Genomic DNA, 22414 nt, shown 5'->3' with positions numbered 1-22414 from the left:
GACCCGAGCGGCGGAGGGGCGGGGCGGGAGGGGAGAGGCGGTGCGGCCGGCGATTGGCCAGAGGGGCGGGGGAAGGCACACGGCGCGCGGCGATGATGTAATGGCTTTGTGCGCGCGGCGGCGGCGCCGGGGGCAGCAGCGCTTCCTGCGGCTCGCGGGGGCCGCGCGGGGCCTCCCAGACCCGCCGCGGCCCGGCCGGAGCGCGAGCGGTGAGCGGGGGCGGCGCCGCGGGCACCGGGACGGGACACCGGCACCGGAGCGGCGCCCTGCGGGACCCCCGGGCTCTGCAGCTCCTCCGGGCGCTCCCGGGGCCTTTCACGCGCGCGGGAACTCGGCCGGCCGTGTGTCGGTCTCCGCGCGCCCCTCGCTGGGTTAGCGCGGCCCTTGGGAGCCGGGGGAGCTGCTCCCGCCTCGGGAGGCCGCCCGCGGCACCCCGCGTCTGGCGTGACTCTGTTGTGCCGCTCCGTTCCCTGCTGCGCGCAGCCCAGGGATCCGCAGGAACGCGCCCTGCCGAGCCGCGGGGCAGGAGCGCCCGGGGAGCCGGGTGTCTCCGGTATCCGTGTCACTAGTGCGCCTTGCCGCCCTTGTGCGGGAAACAGTCGCTAACGAAACTGTCGGGGTTTAGTTTCTGATGGTAATCTGAGCTCGCGGAGCCGAAATTCCTGTGGTTTTGGTGGCTATGTTGTCCTGCTTTTGTGAAACTACGAGGATAAAGTGCAGATGTGGTGCTTAAGCCTTTTTTTTTTTATTCAGATAAACTAAGAGTAAAAAATTAGACTTTCATGCTTTGCTTTCTTTCTCTCTTAGGCTTACATAATAAACAGTTGAAGTCCTCTTTATGAAACCAATCATCGGTCAAGTGTAACTTTTGATGTATGGTCTCTAAAGCCCCCCACTATGCCAGCAGCTACCGTAGATCATAGCCAAAGAATCTGTGAAGTTTGGGCTTGTAACTTGGATGAAGAGATGAAAAAAATTCGTCAAGTTATACGGAAGTATAACTATGTAGCTATGGTAAGTGGGTGCTCAATATCTGTCTAGCAAGTTACTGCAAAAATCGTGACTTCAGCTGAGGTCAGTAGATTGCTCATCCTTTTAAATTGAAAGCCTAAGGAAGTCTTAATGTTGAATTAGAGCTGCATGAACATCTGGATCCTAATCTTTTATCTTTTTAAAAGTTAATTTTACACACAGTACTCTTCAGCTATTATATGGTTAGATTTTATATGGTTTTTGTGTGTTCAAGTTTAAATTCTGCTCTTGCAGGACACAGAATTTCCAGGAGTAGTTGCAAGGCCTATTGGAGAATTCAGAAGCAACGCAGACTATCAGTACCAACTCTTACGCTGCAATGTCGACTTGCTAAAAATAATTCAACTTGGACTGACATTTATGAATGAGCAAGGAGAATACCCTCCAGGAACTTCAACTTGGCAATTTAATTTTAAATTTAACTTAACGTAAGTATTCAATTCCTGTGCTGCTAAACATATGTTGCTGACTTACTGAAAATATATAAATACTGTTGCAACCTCATTGATCTATGTGATTGTAATACTGGAATACCATAAATAATCACGTAAGGAAAACTTTTGTCAGCCAAACATGCTTTCTTCCCTCATTTCTGTGCAGTCTGTCTTACTGTTGGTAATTTGGTCAAAAATGCTAAGCAGTTAAAAAAAAAGATGGAAGGCATTTTATACTTAGTGCAAGAGTTAGCTCTGTGTTTTCATGTTTAGCATTTCAGAGTGCTTCTTCCTTAACTTAATTTAACTCTTACTAGTTGTTATAGAAATCACATATTGTTTCTTTACATACATTAAATGGAAAATACCAACACTTGAAGAAAAAAACAAGTAAAGTGACTAAAAAAGTATGTTTTTTCTGAAGTAAACATAATTGGTCTGATAGATTTTTGTATGTTAATTATCTACTGAATTCAATATCAGTACAAACTCTTCTCACACATTTAAGCCTTGGGGTTTTTGGCAGTTGTGTTACAAGTTGAGAACTGGACAACTTTGTATACGAGTTAAATTCTCAGCCTACAAAGGAGGTTTAGAGAACAGACCTTTATTTTTTCTGCAGATGAAAAGACTTGTTTTCGAAGTAGTTGGGGTTCTTAGGAGGAAAACCTCTGCTGCCTCTCTTGGTCTCTGTGCTCTTTTATACAAGCAGTGGTGTGGATTGTCACACATCAGTTTGATCTGAGCAATGACATGCTCTATTTGGTCTTGTGTGAATTGTCTCCTGAAGGAAAAGTAAGCACAGATTTAATGTTTTGGTATCTCTGAACTTACCTGGCCATATGAATGCTGAATGAAAGTTACCCATTTTCTTAAATAGAAAAACATACTAATTCTACTAATTATGGGAGGAAAAGGAATTAATAACTTCCAAACTGTGATCTATGAAGAAAAGCCTGTGCTACACTTCATTTATATTCTGAACTTCAAAGGTCTACTGAACATCAAACAACTGAAACCAAAAGTAGCTTTCCATATATTTGTGCCAGATGCTGCAGAGATAAGACAGCTTAGTAAGGCAAGGTACAGGTAATCACCAAATTACCTTGTTGCTCGTTGATGGTGGGGGTTATAGAAAAATATAAACCTGGTAAGTACAGCATGAGAAATGAATATATATATATTGTTTTTTACATGGATGGACAACTTACTTATTTTTGTCTGTTTCTAAACATCCTTTTGGGAAGTAGCACTGTGCCAAGAGTTCTCCTCCTAAAGCAAAACAGCTCTTTGTTGTTCCTAGAAGGTAATTTTTTTGTGTGTGTGGTTCCAGCCAGGTCTTGTTTTAGTGTGCTTTTAAAGAGCATAAATATTTCTCTAATCATGCTCTGCACCTGATTAGTACAGAGCAGCAACTAGAATAAAACCCCCTTTTTGTCAAATGGTGCCTTTGTTTTGGATGGGTTCTTTAATGTGCTATAGATACAGACAGGTGTTGAGAAGCTGATGCCTCAAAGCTGGAGAACTAAAGAGCAGCTGTGTGGGAGTGAGGAAAAAAGATGTAACACATCTTGAGGATGTATGTCTGTGTTCTAAAGAATGATTACTTGCTCTTAGGAGTAAGGAATACAGGCCTATGACTGAATCTAAGAGTCAGATTTGATATATTGGTTGTCTTGTCTGGTTTTCTTGTGTTTTTGTTTTGATTGTTTTTTATTAAAATTTGAAACTGTATCCTGAAGAGACTTTGTGGAGCAGTATGTCGTGGACAGTAAAATGAATTTAATTCTCTAAGTATTTACATGTTTACATTTTTTTCTTCATTTAACCATTCCATGTTTTTGTAATGATGATACAGATAAAACTTAAGGGAGAAAATAAGTTCCAAAACATGAAATTCAGCATTAAATTCTTAAGACATCGCCAAAAAAAAAAAAAGTTAAAGGGAATAATCACAGAGGTAGGAGGGAGGTCAAAAAAAGGTAGAGGAATTTTTATTTCAGCCTAAAATAGGCTTTTAAAGTTAAAACAGATTGTTTAGAAAGAAAGAGTTTAGACAGAAAAAGTTAGCATATCTGAATTCTAAGGTTTTGCTAAATGGAGCAAGTGCTCCATTTCCAGTTTTACTGAAAATAAAGTTCTTATAAACACATGTCTAAACATTTACATAAGCTTAAATCACAAAAAACTTCTGAGAAATATTTTCTACAGAACTAATTCAGTACTGGGATCTGGATTTCTGGATTGTGTTTCTCGTGTTTCTGCAATGTAATGTGTTACTGCTTCAGCTGTTACATTTAATTTGTCACAATTCAAGTGATTTATGGAGATATTTTACCAGATAAGTTCTATAGATGCACTTTCATCTATAGACTTGCAAAAGGGTGGTTATAGGTAACTGGAAAAGGAGCAGGAACTAAGTTTTTTATGAAGATGGTAAGAATGGAGGTTCTGGGAATGGTAAAATGATGATGAAGGTGAAAAAAAGTGATAATGAAGTTCTGTAATTAACCTAGAAGAAAGTTAAATTGTTCCTAATCTGTGGAATGAATAGCAAGAAAGAAATGTTACCTCATTGAGGCTTGTAGATTTTGGAAATTTACTTTTCCTCTCTCTTTTTAGAGAAGATATGTATGCTCAGGACTCTATTGAACTGTTGACAACATCTGGTATCCAGTTTAAAAAGCACGAAGAAGAAGGAATTGAGACACAGTACTTTGCAGAACTGCTCATGACATCAGGAGTTGTATTGTGTGAAGGAGTCAAGTGGCTTTCCTTTCATAGGTAAATTCTGCATGTTAAGTGTTTGAGGTTCTAACCTCTGATGGGTGTTTGAATTCTAGAACTTGGATTTCACATCCCCTGAGTTTAAATGTTGTGTATGTAGCCCATATCTTGGTCGGTGAGACTGAGGAAATACTTCTCCTGTAATACCTCTAACACCATTTTGTATTAGAAGAATAGAGGGCACAGGGGTTGTACTGATGTTTTTAGCTTGGGTGTTTATGCAGTACCCAGAAAATTGTGAAGCTGAAAAACACAAAACTGCTAAACCAGCAGGTGGAGCTATACATGTGCAAGTAATAACAGAAACATTACTAAAAGCAAACTATTCCTGAGCAATCCTTGAGGAAATATTGTCTGTTTATACGAGAGAATTATCAGTAAAGAGGTCTATAAAGCTCTCTTAAATTTGTTGTAAATCTCCTGCTAATCTGAGCAGATGAAATTACTCAGCTTGGAAGGAGATCCTTCATCAGCCTTATACTTACATTTTACTGCTTATTCCATCAAAGGAGTCAATCTCTCAAGTAGAAATAGAAATGTGAATGCTAAATCTCTATGAGTCTGTCATAATACAAAAGATTTCTAAGTGTTAATAAGATTTAACACTTTAAAAACATACACAGTAGTTGTTTAGATAACTGCATGCCAGAACTTTTGCAAGGAATAGTGTCTTTAAAGGCTTACTGCTATGTAATGCCCTTGAGTTGGTGTCTTAAATGCTGGCTTCTGAGGAAGTCAGCAAGGTAAAGCAAATGAACAAGACTGTTAGCAAACTAGTCTCAGCTAAAACATGTGTATCTCTCATGTTGTATTGGTGGGTGGTGTGTAAATGGTGAAACTAGAATAAAAAATTTTTCATCCATAAGTATTAATAGTTGGAAAAGACAAAGTCACATGGAATTAGAGAAGTATTTATGCAATAAACAAACTCAAAAATACGAATTGTTTTAGCAAGGAATGTGTAACAGTAGTAGAAGGATGCATATAACATTTTTGCAGAAGTTGTGGTTTTGATTTGTTTTGTACAAAGAAGTGCTAGGCTGAGTTTCCAAAGCAGAAAGGTTTAAAAGAAAAGACAGTTAAACAAAGAAGGATCCTCTGAGCACAGTTGTCACTTCCATCTTCCACTTAACAGCTGTTTCAACTCACAGTATGACTCCAAAACAATCTTACTCTTGCTATCTTGTTTCTAGAGTAGCACCTTGGGGAAGAATACTGTAACAAGAATGTTTTAAATTGGGTCAAAATAACTACAAAAGCCAAATTAGAGTTTTTTCAACTTCCTAAGCACAGTATTATGGGCTCTTATATGTATATTTATGATTTACACTTGACTACAGTAATATGACTGGGATGGTTCAAGAGAATGGGAGGCAGGTTATGCATGTAACTGTGCCTCAGCAGAGGATGCCACTTAGAAGCAGCTTCAGCCTCAGACTGGTGTTTTTCCAATATTGCCTGGTGACTAAGGGCCTGGTATAAGGTACACCTGAGCAATTTCTACTCTAGGGATTCTTTCTAGAGCATAATTATATTTAGTGTGTGTAATTCTTGACTAATGGGCTGGTCAAAGTGTAGTGCAAGCCATGTGCAATAATGCCATTTTTTACTGGTGCAGCTTATGAAGGGTTTTTGAAATGGCTTTATTAATAGAAGTCCAGTTTCATCTGTGCTAAAATGAGTTTCTGTTGTGGATTTCACTGAAAGTGTCTTTAGAAATCCTCTTAAGACAGTTGTTCAGCAAGTGTTTGTCAGATACTGGTTATTAGAGTGTGTAAAGCTTTTGTGCTTTTTTAGACCTTGTTGATATTATATTGAGCACAAAACCTTGGAGTAAGTTAAGTTGTGAGGAAACCAGAATTATGCAAAGCTGTAAATGAGCATGGGTCATATGGAATGCACCACAAAGAATAGTGAACAGTTGTTTCTAAATACATCTTTGATTGTGATTATGTTCTATCAGTGGAAACTTACACAGCAGGATGCTCAGTTGATAATTTGTTCCATTTAGGCTCTCCATGCAGTAGTTCTTTGGCAACCTATAAAGCTGTGCTTGGTAGTTGCTGATTCTCCTATTGCCTCTGCTACCTTAAAATGCTTAAAGTACTACTAACTCTTAAAATTTGAGTCCCATAGTAAGTGGGAGAATTGAATTACTCCTTTCTCAGAGTATGAAATTGTGGTTTGGTTTTAATTTTCTAGTGTTTGATTTCCTTGAACTTTTATGCAGTTCATTTGCAAGCTCTTTGCTTCTCAAATAGTTCTCTTTGTGTGCTTTTTATCTCCACATTTGATGTAGCTGCCTTGGCATCCTGACATGTGGCAAATCTCTGGATACGCAGTTCTGTCAGATATGAGTGAAGAAATATTTGCACTGTCACCAATTCTTGTGTATTGCAACTTCATAGACAACTTCCATCAAATCTTGTGTGTGTGTGTGTTAAAATGTATTTGAGTTAATGAGAGAGAAGGAGGAAGGCCTGAATTTGTGATATTTTTTTATCACTGTCGAAAGAGCTGTGAGTGCTTGACAGTCTAGCAAGTTAGGAAGGAATAGCTCAAATGCTGATTTTCTGGATGTTCAACTCTCTGCTGAGGCTTTGAGTGTCCACTTGTGTGCAACCTCCTTTTCCTACCTTTGGAGGGTCTGTGGAAACATGCTTTTTGGAAAACAAAAACCAGATGTTCTTGGGATGCTGCAAAGTTCCAAGCTAATGTGTTTCAATAATCATTTGTGTCTAACTGATTTTAGTAAAATTTAATCTGTTGGCTCATTTCTGTTAGCATCATAAAATGAACTAACGCTTTCTCAGCTCTTGCTTGTTTTGATTTATTTCAGAGGCTTGGTGATTGAGTAGAATTCATTGTTAATTAGCTATCTGAATTCTATCTTGATACTAAGGGAAAGAAATAGAGGCATGTTTGATGTCTGCTCTTGTCTTTTTGCCTAGAGCTGTCCATGTTCAGTGAAAAAACAAAACAAATGTCTATAAGAGTGAGTGCTTGTGTTGTATAGCTCCACAGATTGTGGCTTGCTGTGCTAAGCAATTTCAGATGATAATATTAGAAATGGTGCAAGGTTTTTCAGGCAAGGAAGTCTGTGTGCTTCAGGGTATAAACCAACCACTAATCACTGTTACAGGATTAGAAGAAAACTTCTTTAATGAGCTGGTAATTACATAATTGCTCACCATGGACTTACTTAGCATTCTCTTAGCATTCAGCAGTGGCCACTCAAAATTTGTTTTAATGGATCTATCTTAGTCTTAAATTGGAGTGACAGTTTTTATGTCTGTAAGCTTGGATCTAATACAATCTCCAAGTGAAAAAATGTGTAATTCTCAAACAAAATTGCTGTTTTTATTAGCCTGCTCTGTCTCAATATAAATAGTAAAGGAATGTTTACTTTTCTTTAAGTACTTCCTACTTTAAAGAAGTCAAAGTGTTTGAGGGCATCTATTATCTATTATTTTATTAATATGCTTTTTTTTTTTGAAGACAAGTCAACCATTTTTTTGAAGAGGAGTAGCGCAAATATGATTTCTTTCACTTTAATATGACTTGTTACATTTGAGCCTTGAGGATGATCAGTGTCAGGAATTCATTGAGTTAATAAACTATAGAATCTGAAGGAGTAAGTCTCCATAATCCTGAACAGTGGTTTTTTGCGTCTTTTTGAACATCCTTTTTTGTTAGTGTGACTTTTTCTTTTCTTCTTTAGAGGGCTTTATGCTGATATGGGCTTTCCCACCACTTCCCTCCCTCTTCAGATGATCTAATAAAATCAGACTTCCAAGCTACTGTTTTGCCAAGTTTACTACAGTTTTTCCTTTGTAAGAGTCAATTGAAATCCTTCTTTATCTTTGGCTCCTTTGCTCCCTGGCCGGTGGCTGTTGCTGTGGAGACTGGAGGGTGGCCAGCACAGCTTCAAAGTACCAGATGCAGTGCAGGATTTGTTCAACATAAAATTTCTCCTTAGAGCACTGGAAACTCCCATGGGAGAGCTGCAATAATCTATAGGTATTGTATGTCTTGTATTAATGGACTTGTAGCAAACAGTCCATGTACCCCCAGTATGTTGAAGGTTTTTCTACCCTCTGTCTAGAAACTCATAGTATAAAGATGTCAGATAATCTTATTGTATAAAAATGCTTATCTCACAGTTAAAGATCCTGGCCAGTATTTACCAAATTGAAAAAGTCTTGGTTTTGAATATGACCCTTGTATAATCAAGAACGAACACAAAGTCTTAAACTGGAAATTTGGAGTCTGTGGTGGCCACCTGCTCACTTGAATCCTCCCTCAGCTCTACGCTAAGGTTCCTTAAATAGCAAAACTGATAAAGCCTTCAGTAGAGGCAGCCCTGTGGTGTGTTTTCATCTTCTTTGTTAGTACAGGCATATTTTAAATTGTATGTCAGTAAAATCTAGGAACTGATCTGGTTCAATGCAAACTTAATAACATGGAAGAGAAAGAAATCACTCCTCCATTTAGTTTTGTGCATTAGCAGTCCTACAAGTACAAGGGATCAGAAAGGTGAGTTTCATGGTCAGGTCATGAATAATCTGGTTTGTAATTGCTGCCCTCCTAAGAAAAAGCATAACTTGTCATCACTGTGTTTTGTTATGGAGTTGGGGTTGCTTTAATGCCCAATATCTGTCTTTCCTCTACTTAACCCTCTTGTTTCTTCTCATAACTATTTGTAAAAGTATGTGGTTTCCCCGTTACTGCCACACCTCATTCCTATGTCCTCTTTATTCAATTGAGCTGTGGAGGAGGAAGCCTTCCCAAACTCTTCTCTCTACCATGTGCACACTACAATACCACCATTTCTTCTAACAAATAAGCACTGCTCAGTTATCTTGCTGCCTCCTGCAGACTTACATGTACACACAAAAATTTTTTCAGCTTACTCTGTCATTGCCTCTAGAAAGAGTAATAGTCTACAAGCTATTAAACTTTGTAGTTGTCTGTGTGCTGATTTAATTGGAAAAGTTGAAAGACAATTCCTCTTCTTTGTTCCTGAGGGTTAGACTTGCCTCCAGGCATAAACATGCACTGGCTCTGGAAACTCATTAATCTTTTGGATTTCAAGAACTGTAGAAGTGTCTGTCTGTCTCAATTTGTAGTGAGAAACTCCAGTCTATATGAAAGAAACAAGCTTAGGAGTCTTTCTAGTGGAAGTCCTTGTTATCAGATGAAGACCCAGCAGCCCTACCTTATTTTGGGATTTAGAGAAACTACTGTAGGCAGATCTTCACTTGGCCTCTTTCAGACTAAATTAAAATGTTTTCTCTGGAATCTGCAATGGGGCTGTTTATATTGAAGTTCAGGGTTTTTCATAGAAGTTCGTCTTAATTGCATTGGATTTAAGCAGAATATCCTGTCAATGTGCAGTGAAGTCTTGAAGGTTGTTGTTTTTCCTGTCGAAGTGCAGTGAAATCTTGAAGTGAGAAGGATGCTTCTAAGTCACTTACTTATACTGTTTTTGTTATTAATTTGCAGTGGATATGACTTTGGCTATCTAATCAAGATCCTGACAAACTCCAATTTACCTGAGGAAGAGCTGGACTTCTTTGAGATACTGCGATTGTTTTTCCCTGTCATCTATGATGTAAAATATCTTATGAAGAGTTGCAAAAATCTGAAGGTAAGTAATCTGCTAATGGTTTGGAACAAATTTTGCATTTGGAGACAGAGTATGTCATGCTTAAAAATACTTTCTCTGTTTTTGTCTGCTTTTGCTTTTATGGTGCATATTAAGCACTGTTGTCTCAAGCTTTATATATTTAATATTAAAGGTGTTGTGAGAAGCCAGCAAGAGCACAAAATCAATTTTTGTAACTGCTTACCAATTAAAAATACCATGTTGAAACTGTATTTACAATACTTTGTTGATAGATGATAAACCCATGTTTGGAATTAATTCTTCATTTCCTTAGCCATAAGAATTGCTGGGTCTCATATACTCTTATTTCCTCGTTGTGCAGTCCACTAAAGAACTGCAGTCAGCTAGGCTGAGGTAATTTCAAGAAGATGATGTGGAAGTGTCTTGGGAAGAGAAATGAAGTGAAGAATGTTTCAGATGGCCCAATAAGCAAAGATAAACAACAACATATGTTCAGGGACAACATGTGACTTCTAGGAAAAACAATGAACTAGAAACTAGTCTCTCATGTCAGGCCAGCGGGGCTAATTGGCTTACTCTATCAGGCATAAAATTTGGATACCTTATTGGACTGGAGAATGAGTGGGAACTGGAGCTAAGTGTGTGAAGGGGAAGACAGCAAGTGAAAGAAAGATACTAAAGGCACTGTTAACAGCTTTACTTGCCAAAGAGCTGTTAAGAGTCTGGACTGCTGCTGGAGTGAGCTGCATCACTCGTCTGAGGCAATTATGATTTGTTGCTTTTATGGAAAGTAATTCAATTCTCTAGGATTTCTTAATGAAAACCTGCAGTAAGAAGAGAACACATCAAATCCTAACTATGGAATGGCTTGTCAGTTCATTGTGCTGAGCTACTGATCTGTGTGCTGTTTATAGTCTTGTGTTTCTTTCTGAGATGAACTAGCAGAGCGTGTCACTTTAGTACTAGCCTAGTTTTGTGGAAAGTAAATTGTGTGAATCTTTTGTTAATCAAATTAATGTTGAAAATGTAGATCATCCTTCCAGTTTGTCAGAAAAGTATACTTACCTGTGTTCATGTACAATTGTTACTGATATAATCATCTGGGCAAATGGCTGTGTGTTAGGGAGCATCTTAGAAACACCTCTTCTCCAAAGAGGCCAGGAGTAAAAATTAAATGCTCCTAAATTTCAGGAGTCTTAAATGAGGGGTGCGGGGGAACCCGCCCTAAAAAGCCCTCACTTTCACACTCCCAGTGAAGCAAAGCAGAGCATCTGGTGCCCATCTGGTGACACACTTTGCAAGAACAGAATGTATATTCCAAATTTAGTGACATGGAAAAGGTGACAAATTGATGTTCCATGTCACCATTCAGAGGTGACATTCCCAGTGGGCTTGAGAAAGAGGGTATTGTAGTTTCTGGCATAATTAAGGCATAGTTGTGTGTAACCTGCATTGTTTAGAGACACTAAGATTTTTTTAGAAGACAAGAAAAACCTTCACAGGTCTTATTTTGGCAAACCATAAGAACAAGGGTGATTTTTTTTTTTCAGAGCTGAATATGTAGGTCAGCTTTCCTGCAGTAAATTTTGATCCACTCACCTAATCTGCAGACTGATAGTGACAGCAGGGGAAGGGAAATGGACTATCTTACCCCTCCAAATTTACCAGTGATGAAATGATGGTGGACTTGAACTGTACTGAGAGAAGCTGCCTGAAACAAATAACTAAACATTTAGTGTTGTAACTCTAAAAATGCATGTGCTGTCTCCTAATGTGTGTCACCTTTGATCGTTATTAAATTGCAGTGAATTGAACAGCTGTGCAGTTGTCTTTTATTGACTTGTCTAAGTTATTTTTTTGTATGTCACTGATCTGCTGTAGGTCCCCCACTCTCTGCCCCCACACACTCAAAAAAGATTCTTGGCATTGGAAAGAGAAACAGGCTTCAGAACTGGAAATCTGTTTGATGCTTTTTTTGTGGAATTAAGTACTCTGTGAATTTACAGTCTATTATTATGACTTGGCATGCAGATTGAGAGTTGACTTGAGATATTAATACATTAGAGGTTAAACTCTTGCTTACAGTCTAAAAAGCTTTTTATGTAGACAATTACAAACCTTTTGATAGTAGTGGCAATCCTAAGTAATTTAAATTGGTAGACCTTGTTAGAAACTTGCTTTTAATTCAGGGTTTTGTACAGAACAATAAGATCTGTGACTGTGTCATGAAATGAGAATTTGATGTAGATTTGCTGTTGACCATGGTGGTGTGATTATGTAAATTACTCTGTGGCCTTTTTCTTGGAAGGTTGATACTCTGAAAATTTGGGAAGAATTTGTCATTATCCAAGAGTGAAGCATACCTATCTGGAGTGCAAAATTCTTACCTGAAAGAGAATCTCAATAGTCTAATAATTTTTTGTTCTGTTTCCATTCAGGACAGGGTGGATTTTTGCCCCCAGGATGGGGCATGGCTAGGACATGGAGGTTATTCTGTGACACCTCACATCATTTTCTGGGCATGGGGGAAGGGCTTGCTTCCAGGTCAGGGTAGTGTGGTGGAGGGAGCAATCAGGTGTTTCTGTTGGTGAGCAATGTTTCTCTTCTTGCACACTCTCTCATTCATATTGTTGCTATTTCTTTTTGTTTTCTTATCTCACTGCTGTTTTCCAGTAAATGGCTCATATCTCAACCTGTGATCTTTACTTTTTGTGCCTCCAGTTCTCCTCTCCAGTCTGCCACGGGAGAGGGCAGGGAGAGGGGTGAGTGAGTGAGTGTAGTTTGAAGTGGTTTTAGTGAATTGGCTTTGGAGAATACCATTCCTAAACCATGACAGCCTTACTTGGCACCCAGTGTGATCAGAGTGGATTGGAAACAAATTTCAGCTAAGCATTTGTCCTGTTAGATTCAGAGCCAATGGTCTCAATGTTGTTTGTATCTATTTGTGTGAGTGTGCCAATGGTCACAATGTTGTTTGCTCTATTTGTGTGAGTCTATACCTAAGCCTGTATGTTTCTGTAGATGTACTGTGTGCCATGAGGGTGCTCTTATTCAGATCCAGATTGCTTTGTTGATGTATGTTGATTGTATGAACTGGAGTCATGTTTATGACATGATCACATTAAGGGCACTGAGGATCATTTGGGGTATTCAGTGCTACTCTCCTACCCTTACCTTGGGCACTACCTCTGGGAGTCTATTCCTAATCATACCTAGTGTGTAGGGAAAACAGGGGAGGATGGCTTTGCCCAGCTTTTTGCTACCTTTTTTCTCCTTCAGGCCTGTTAGACTAGCTTTTGAGAATTTTTAATTTCCTTTTGATGTTAAGGAAAACATGTTCTTGCACCTGTGTCAGCTTTGTCTCAGTGTGGTCTATACCATGTTTCAAGTCAGTACAGTCAACACTGTGTCTAGAATCAGGACAGAGAATTCTAGGAAGGTTAATCAGAGATCTGTCTGAGGGAGGAGAGTCATGAGTAACATGGAATGTGGGATAAAATGGGCCATTGTTGGGGAAAATTCTCTCCTCCAATGTTTTGAGAGTATCACTATGGAACCTTCATAAAGTGTCAGAATATTTGCATGAAGAATGCTGTGGCAACTCCATAAAAGAATCAACTTACTGAAGTGTGCTGGACACAATCCAATGCTAGACAGAACCCTTAGGGGAAGAGGAAGAAAGCAGATCAACGGGTGTTGTGACCACTCAAACTGCAGCCAAACTGGAAGAATAACTCATGCCAGTAACAGTCACACCTACACAGAAGAAGAAATCCAAGACCAAATCAGTTTGCATAGTCAGGGATAAAGGGGAAGTAGAGCTCTCACAAAAGGAGGAAGAGGCAGGACCAGAGATAATCACTCAGTTCCTATCCCTGAGTGAGCTAAGTGAAAAGATTCCAGCCACCAGTCATGAAAGCCCTGGATGAGCTGGCTGCTCTGATGCTGAAATATCTTGGCCCACAATATGAAACTGGCATCCTGGTGGGGATTTGGGAAGAGGACAGAAACTCTCACCCTCTGGAGGTGACTCCTGTCAAGTGTGAGAGAAGGGTATTCTCTCATGGATGATCTAGTGGTGTGCCCAAGCAGATGCAGCACCATGGAAAAAGATACCTGAGAGAATTAGTTGTGCTGGAGGTGATATGTAAGGATTCAAGTAACAGGAAGTCTCCTGTAGATCCAGATAAGGTCCACTGTACACAATCCATGTGGCAGAAGTTTGTACGGAGCACACCATTGTCATTCACCAACTCCTTGGCATTGGTGTCAATGAAAGGATGAGAAAAAGCAGTCCTTCAGGCGACAGCCTCCAGTAACAGGAAGATCATCTCTTTTCCTCCTTACCAACCTGCTCCTTGGTGTGGAAAGACTGTCCAAGATTGCAGACGGATTCAAAAGACTTGAGAAAACTGGAGAGATGTCCCATGCCCCACCAGTATGGACCAGAGTCTTCGCTATTGAGATACACAGAGCCTCTGTATATCCTTGACATAGTTTACTGCAGTACCCAAAAGGGCACCGTTGGGCTTTTGGGATAGCTACAGTGGAGACAGAGGAAATTAGACAGCTGAATAACTTGCCTCAGAGGACCCTTCTGTTTTGGGCTTTTGGGATAGCTACAGTGGAGAGACAGAGGAAATTAGACAACTGAATAACTTGCCTTGTTTCTCAGAGGACCATTCTGCTTTGGGACTGCTGAGGGTCAAAAAACAGCAGGTACCAGTCTCTACCACAGCAAATGCACTATCGACAAAACTGCACTGACTGGGTACTCCATGACCTCCATCCATGAGATGATTCGTGAACTGGAGAGCCAGGGAATGGTCAGCAAGATCTGCTCACCCTTTAAAAATCCTATATGGCCTATTGACAGGCCATATAGGCCTACATTCAGGCCTGTTACAGCCTGAATGAATGAAATCACACCACCGCTCTGTGTCACTATACCAGATGTGCTAGAACACAGTATGAACTGGAGTCCAAGGCAGCAAAGTGGTACGCGCCACCACTGATATTGCTAATGCATTTTTCCCATTCCTCTGGCAGCAGAGTGCAGGCCACAGTTTGCCTTCACCTGGAGGAACATCCAGTTCTTGGGGACCGACTGCCCCAGGAGTGGGAACAAAGCCCCCATCATTTGCCATGGACTGATCCAGACTGCAGTGGAAAAGGGCGAGGCTCCAGAAGACTTGCAGTACATAGATGACATTGTTGTATGGGAGAACATGGCAGAGGAGGTTTTTGAGAAAGGGGAGAGAATAATCCAGATCGTCCTGAAGGCTGGTTTTGCCATAAAGCGAAGTCAGGTCAAGGGATCTACCCAGGATATTCAGATTTTAGGAGGAAAATGGTAAGGTGGATGTTGTTAGATTCCAGTTGATGTGGTCTACAACAGAGCAGCTAGATCCCCACCAACCAGCAAGAAAGGATCACAGGCTTTCCTAGATGCTGTGGGTTTTTGGAGGATGCGTATCTCAGATTACAATCAAATTATAAGTCCTCTCTATCAAGTGACCCAGAAAAAGAATGATTTGAAGTGGGGTCCTGAACAACAACAAGCTTTTGAACAAATCAAATGGGAGATTGTTCGTTCATCCAGTAGCCCTTGGGCCAGTCTGGTGGCAAGATCTGAAGTATGTGCTCTTCATGGCTGCTGGGGAGAATGGCCTTCCTGAAGCCTCTGTCCAAGGGTACCTGGAGAGACTTGAGGCTGACCTCTGGGTTCTGGAGTTGGGGATGCAAAGGATCTGAGGCCTGCTATGCCCCAGTTGAAGAAGAGATGCTTGTATTTATGGAGGGGTTTGAGCTGCCTCAGAAGTGCTTGGCACCAAAGCACAGCTCCTTTTGGCGCCTCAACTACTGGTGCTGGTCTGGGTGTTTGAAGGAAAGTCCCTTCCACACATCATGCTGCTGTTATGTGGAGTAAGTGGATGTGCTGATTTCAAAAATAGCCTCATAGACACCTGGGCCAGAGAGTACGGTATGAAGTGGGTGTATCATACCCCCTGTCATGCACCAGCCTCTGGGAAAATTAGATGGTACAATGGACTGTTGAAAACATTGAAAGGAATCGGTGGTGGAACTTTCTAACAGTGGGTTCTATATTAAGCAGAGGCCATCTGCTTAGTTAACACCCGAGGTTCCACCAGCTGAGCTGGCCTTGCCCAATCAGAACCTCCACATACCACAGAAGGGGATAAATCCCCATTGTGCATATTAACAACATGTTAGGGAAGCCAGTTTGGATTAGTCCTGCCTCAAGCAAAGGCAAACCCATCTGTGAGATTGTTTTTACTCAAGGACCTGAGTACACATACCCCACAGAGGGGTGGGGAAATATAGTGATGTGTACTTCAAGGGGGTTTGATTTTTGGGTAAGAACAGTTTGTAATATTGAATTGTATAATACTGGTTGCTGAATGCCACTGCCTCTGGATGCCATAACTACTGTGGCCAACAAATATGGGAGTGGTCCACCTACACCACTCATGAGCTCCTGATGCAGCTTGCAATGAGCTGGCAGCACACCAGCCCTCCTTCCCTGGAAGGCATCTAGGATAAATAAAATCCACAGTAGTGGACTAAATTAACAGACATCTCAGGGAAGCTGTACTTGTGTGTGCGTATATATGTATATTGTTGGATGTTACAAGATTTGGACATTACATAGTATAGAATAAGAAATGGATAATGTCCTGGTTTCAGCCAGGACAGGGTGAATTTTTGCAGTAGCCAGGATGGGTTATGGAGGTGGTTAACATGGAGGTTATTCTTTGACACCTCACATAATTTTCTGGGCAAGGGGGGAGGGCTCACTTCTTGGTCAGGGTAGTGTGGTAGAGGCAGTGATCATGTGTTGTTAGGTGCTTTTCTGCTGCTAAGACAGATGAAAACTAGCAATAGCAGTACTAGGTTTTCTTGTTAGTTTAAAGGTGTTATTTGGGAATGTTATTATTGAAGCTTTCATCTTTTTAAACAAAAAATAGGACCCAAACATGTTGCCATAAGATTCACAGGAATATTCATAATGTTTGATCTGATCTTCAGTTTGGACTCCTTTGTAGCTCCATGAGTTTTAATTTTGACTGTTATGCTTTTGCCTCTTATTGCTTCGCTTCCTGTACGTGAAACAGGTTAAGAGTGCACAGGAAGGTGAACTCTAGGCATTCTTTGTTTAAAAGGATTATCTCTGGGTAACATTTTTGCCTTTCGATGCTTATGGCAGCACTAAAACTTCTGTCTTTTTTTTTTTCTTTTTAATCTTTCTAGATCTTTAAGAATGTGCATGTGCCTAAGTCTTGCCAGTAGCTTTATAGCTTACTGAATTAAAAAAAGTCTGTACAATCATGTGCTCGCAGCATTAAAAGATTGCAGTTACAGTATTACATGTCTGTCCTTCAGCTGATCAGTGTTATCTATGTAAAACTAAACCAATTTTTGACAGCTTTGCTCTCACACGTAGAAGCTATTACTGTTTTGGAGAGGACACTAAAATGATGTTTATTTAGTCACTTTGCAGTTAAGGGGATAATTTTTCACATAAGCTTATTGAAAAGAAAATTTCCTTCAAAACTGGAGAAGTTCTACCTTTTAGAGAAGATAGATTTGCAGCTTTGGTGTGTGTTCTCTACAGGCTTGTAGTCTGTCCTTTTAAAGCATTGTATCAACAGTCATCTTAAAGGAATTGTTAAGTAATGACATCTGGTTACTGGGGAAGCTGGAACATAAGGAGTACTAGTTTTGTTGGTTGCAGATACTACTTCATTTAGTCAATACTGACAGAGAATATTAATACTGTTTGATATGGAAACTTTGATTCTTCTGGTATGCATTTATCTAGTATAATGTCTGTTTCAGCTACTGTGCAGATACTAAAATATGCCTGAGGTTGTATGGCCTGTGTAACAGATTTTCCCAAATATAGTTGTTCCTTGTTCTAATTTAACTTTTCAGCATTTAACAGAAATGTTTTGTTTTCCAGGGTGGGTTACAAGAAGTGGCTGAGCAGTTAGAGCTGGAAAGGATAGGACCACAGCATCAGGCAGGATCCGATTCTTTACTCACAGGAATGGCCTTTTTCAAAATGAGAGAAGTAGGTGGACATACTGTTTTTATTTCCATGATAGTAATGTGTTGTGATAGTCACATGGAATTGCTGATTCTGATAAGTCTGTGGTATTTTAAGGAGGTCTCTGAAGGGCTTCAAGGGTCAATCCTCTCTTGACAAAAATGAGACCACCTGTACTTTTCCCTGAGTAAGTGTGAACCAGCCTTACTGACTCCTTGCTTTGCTGCTGTGAGTGAATATTTCTTCCCAATTCCAGCCTAGGCCTGACTTCTGGATTTTTTCTGAAGTTTTGTTTTGGGGTGCTTTTTCCTTACCTGTTTTGCAGGGTGCCTTTTTTTGGTGACTGCTGCAGTGATTTATGAACTGCTGAAGCCAGACTCCTTTTTGGGTGACTGTACTCAAGTCAATTTTTTTTTAATAGCTTTTACTCAGTGTAATATTCAGCTGGTGTGTACTCCTGCTTGTGGCAGGCTGAGAGGTGGGGAAGGAGTGTTGATGAACCACTTCTGGCTAAACTTTCAGGCTAGAGGTATATTAAATAATGACTTCCAGGCTGCGTTGGAGAATTTCCATGCATTTCTTTTTCCTTGCCATTGAGTGAAGCTCAGTTTAACTAAGGTTCTAAAGGTCAGTTAATTCAAGGTTACAGCAAGTACAGTCAGGCCTTACAGGCTTCACATTTCCTTGCTACTACAACAGGAAAACATTAGGCTATTTTGCATTAGCAAAACAATGAAGTGTCGAACAGGCCTCCTCTGGAAAGCAGTTGCACTGAACAAATGCCAGTGCATCAGAACATGGCATTCTTCCAGCAATTCAGTGTCATTTACCATGTTAAAACAGATGGCAATATCAAACCTCATCATTTAATCATGTTAAGTACTATATGCTGAAGTCTACCTTCTGGAATCCAGCCTTCTATATGAAGGAGATAATGACCACAAGATTGTGACAAATATTAGTGACACAGCAACTGAATAATAAAGAATGATGGCTTAGGCTGGTTTGCTCATCCTAGCACTCTGTTCTGCTTCTGCTGGAGCTGTTGCAGTTGTCAGGCAGGTCATGGGCTGCAGATGCAATAAAAAGGATTACATTTCTGGTATGATCCAAGGCCAGTACAGCTACCTGCTGTCTGCCTGGTATTGTGAAACTTCACTCTTGAATTTGAAGATCCAAAGCAAACGAAGGGAAGCATATAATAATAATCCTACTTAAGATACAGCCTTTCAAGTTAGTTTTCTAGAGTAAAGGTCCAAACCCATGATAGTTTCTTTAATGAGATGCCGTTTGTGTTAGAGGGCAGACTAGCTGGTTGAACTTATTTACAAAAAGCTTTTACCAGAAGTAGAAGTCTCTGAGGGTTTTTTAGTGTAACACACTTGCTTAATTAAGCCAACAGACATGGACTGATAATGAATATTTTCCCCAGTACTTAAATACTCTTTGCAAATACAGCATTTCTGAATAAGAACACAGTAGTAAGCAGAGAGAAATAAATTTAATGTAGATTTTTAAAGCTTTTTAGCAGAGTTCAGTGTTTAAAAATGTATTTCTGACTTCACTTTGTAGTGCTTTTTGAGGCACAGAATTTTGTTACTAATTTCTGTGACAGAGATGCAATTTGCTTGCTGGGTCTTGGAGTGCCAGCCAAAAAAGTTACTGATCCTTTTCTTTCCATCAGGAATACTTAAATAATGGTACTACAAGAGTAGAGTTGTTATTCTGGGCTTTTCCTACCTGTTTTATTTCATTAAGAACTGCTGGGGCTGCAAAACTTAAAGTCTCTGATTCCTACAGTACAGAATTTTCCATCCTGACTGTGATGCTAAAAGCAAAGCTTGATGGGAGAAATTTTGACCAGTGTGGTATATACAGGTCTCCATGTTTAGATTGTGTATTGCATCCATTCTCTCCCTGCATATTTCTGCCTGTCTTAGATTTCTGGTATTGATGATGACTCAGAATGGGAACACTGGAGTGTCCAGGATTGCTGTGAAGGTTTTAGGGTGAAAAATGTTCGTGTATGTGTGTCTTATTTTGACAAGATAATTTGTGATTTTCTGCTTGAAAACCCATCTGAAAGGCAGAGTATCAGAATATCATGGGCTTTATTTTGTCTTCCACTGAAAGGTTCCAATTGTAATTTAGACTTGTAATATGTAAATGCAGTCTTGGTACAAAATTTTGCTGTTCTTCATTAAATTAAGTCTCCCTCTGTGCGGAGCTGAAAATGCATCTTTCTGCATTTCTCTAAACTGCTTTTGTGCTCATCTTCCCCACCCCAAACCTATAAAATACAAATCAGGACATCTCTATTCCAAGACAGAGTATGGTGAAAACTCCACGCTGAGGGGAGGTAAGGGAACGGGCACTGATGGTGGATGCTAAGCATCTGCCAGTTGTAAGATACACCACAGAAATCAGATGGAGAAATATCTTTGTTGCTCTTGCAGATATGTGAGTGATGACTAATGATACAAAATTGTGAAAACATTGCATTTGGCCATTTAATTGGGAGAGGTGCGCAGGAAGATTGATTGTATTTCTTGACAGATTTAAATAATTGTGTCATATAGCACATTGTGATAATGTGTTGAGATTAAGTGTCTTATTATACTAATTATATCATCTTTTGCACCTTGGGATTTGATATCTTATTTAAAAAGAAAGTAATTTTAAAGCCTTTCTACAGTTCTGTTGAAACAGAACCTTTTCTTTTGCAGTAATTCATGTCTCTTCACTTTTTTTAGATGTTCTTTGAAGATCACATTGACGATGCCAAATATTGTGGCCACTTATATGGTCTTGGTTCGGGGTCATCTTATGTACAGAATGGCACAGGAAACGCTTATGAAGAAGAAGCCAACAAACAGTCATGACATGAAATGAAAGGCCGTCTTTTTGACCTCCACATGCTTGTATATAGGTTTTATCTCTGGTTGAACCCCTTGGACAATTAAGGCTTTTTTCCCCCCTTTCTCAGCACACTTTCTTTTCTGCCTTTCTATGTACTAAACTTGACTGTTCCTATCACAGATTTTGATCTTAATATTGATACGTAAAATTTTCTGGGTTACATTTTGGCCTCTTAACAAGCCCATTTGTAAAAAAGCATGTATAGGATCAGTGTGGCAGAGAGAAGGGGAAAGTTGAATCATAATGAATATTCTGGTAAACTTGCCTACATCGTTCTTCCAGTTTTTTGTCTTTCCCCTCCCTTCTCTAAATTAATTGGCTCTGATTATAACTAACTTCCCCCTTCATGTCTGTTCTTTCCAGTATGCAGGCGTTTTAGCTATTCAAGATTGTGGACCATCAGATTTGCACTTTAGAGAGCGATTCTGACTCAGATCCTCTGTTTTATTTGAAGTTTGTTTTGGTTTTTTTCTTTTGCCCTCAGCTAGAAAACAATCATCTGCCAAGTTCAGCAGCTTCAAGCTGTATTTTCTTGGTATCTCAACCCACACAACGGGACTTATTTGCTGCATAATCTCTGTTTGTTCAAGCAAAACAAACTACTGAAATCATAGTAATTGCTCTTACTTTACTAGTGTTTGGTCATCTTCCAACACATCCTGCACATGTCAACTGCTGGTTGGCCTGCTGCTTTAAAACTGCTCTGTGATGGGGGAAAGAGGCTTGAAAAAACAGCTTTACACCCTTCAGGAGAAGAACAGCTATGACTTTAGCCTTTTTGCCATTAAGCTGAGAGTTGAAGGATAATGGAAAAGTAGGAGTCTTGTAATGGCACATTTCCCTTGATTAACCTTGTGGCTTTTATCCTAGTAATGTGCACCTCAGATATTTTTTATGAAGTCATATTTATTATGTACTTGATTTCATGATTTTTGTAAGTCAGTTTAGTTGAAGACGAACCCCAAAGATCTGAAAAATACTATTTAATTGAATTATTGAATTAGAAGGACAATTAAATCATGCCTTTTTGTAGTTGTTACAAAGACAGATGTTAAAGATATTTGTTGTAAAACAACAAAATATAAATAACTTCCAGCTAATAAAGTTACCTGAGGAGTGTAATGCTAGTTTATTTTTGAGTATATCTTACAATATATTTTAGATATATTGTTTTCAAGGACCCTAAAGTATGTTCTTAACTCTGCATAGCATGTATACAGAGCAGTTGTGCAGGAAGGATTTTTGGTATTGAATAGCTAACTACTAGCCTGGAATGACGGAATGGGTGACATTGTGTGTCTGTGCGTGTGCGCGCGTACGTGTGTTTGACACAGAAATCAATGGCAGAAAAATCTCCACATGTTCGCCAATTACTCTGTTTTATCTTGTACTTAAAAGCAAAAAATCAAACACCTTTTTCTCATTGAATTATGATGATGTAACTGGGCGGTCCTTTTTAAACAAGTAATTTGCATAACAGAGGGTATTTGTTTTTAAAGCTTTTGTAAATAAAGGCCTAAGAAATGTTTTCTTACATAACAA

The 22414-nt window shown here is 39.6% G+C and overlaps 1 protein-coding gene across 1 annotated transcript; it reads left to right on the top strand.

Annotated features, from left to right (window-relative positions):
• Positions 1-108: 108 nt before the first annotated feature.
• CNOT7 (CCR4-NOT transcription complex subunit 7) lies at positions 109-22414 on the top strand. The gene is made up of 7 exons (XM_030947638.1): positions 109-209; positions 808-1014; positions 1267-1460; positions 4089-4250; positions 9759-9903; positions 17867-17977; positions 20707-22414. The coding sequence occupies exons 2-7, from the start codon at positions 898-900 to the stop codon at positions 20833-20835; spliced, it is 858 nt and encodes a 285-aa protein (XP_030803498.1). The 5' UTR covers positions 109-209; positions 808-897; the 3' UTR covers positions 20836-22414.

This window comes from Camarhynchus parvulus, chromosome 4, assembly GCF_901933205.1.
Source record: "Camarhynchus parvulus chromosome 4, STF_HiC, whole genome shotgun sequence".
Taxonomy (NCBI): domain Eukaryota; kingdom Metazoa; phylum Chordata; class Aves; order Passeriformes; family Thraupidae; genus Camarhynchus; species Camarhynchus parvulus.
Note: the sequence above shows the minus strand (reverse complement) of the source record. Positions and strands in the feature narration are given on the sequence as shown.

Coding starts and splice junctions, on each gene's coding strand:
- CNOT7 (XM_030947638.1), top strand. CDS start 898: ATGCCAGCAGCTACCGTAGATCATAGCCAAAGAATCTGTGAAGTTTGG. Junction 9,904..17,866: donor AGAGTTGCAAAAATCTGAAG/GTAAGTAATCTG, acceptor TTTGTTTTCCAG/GGTGGGTTACAAGAAGTGGC. Junction 17,978..20,706: donor CCTTTTTCAAAATGAGAGAA/GTAGGTGGACAT, acceptor CACTTTTTTTAG/ATGTTCTTTGAAGATCACAT.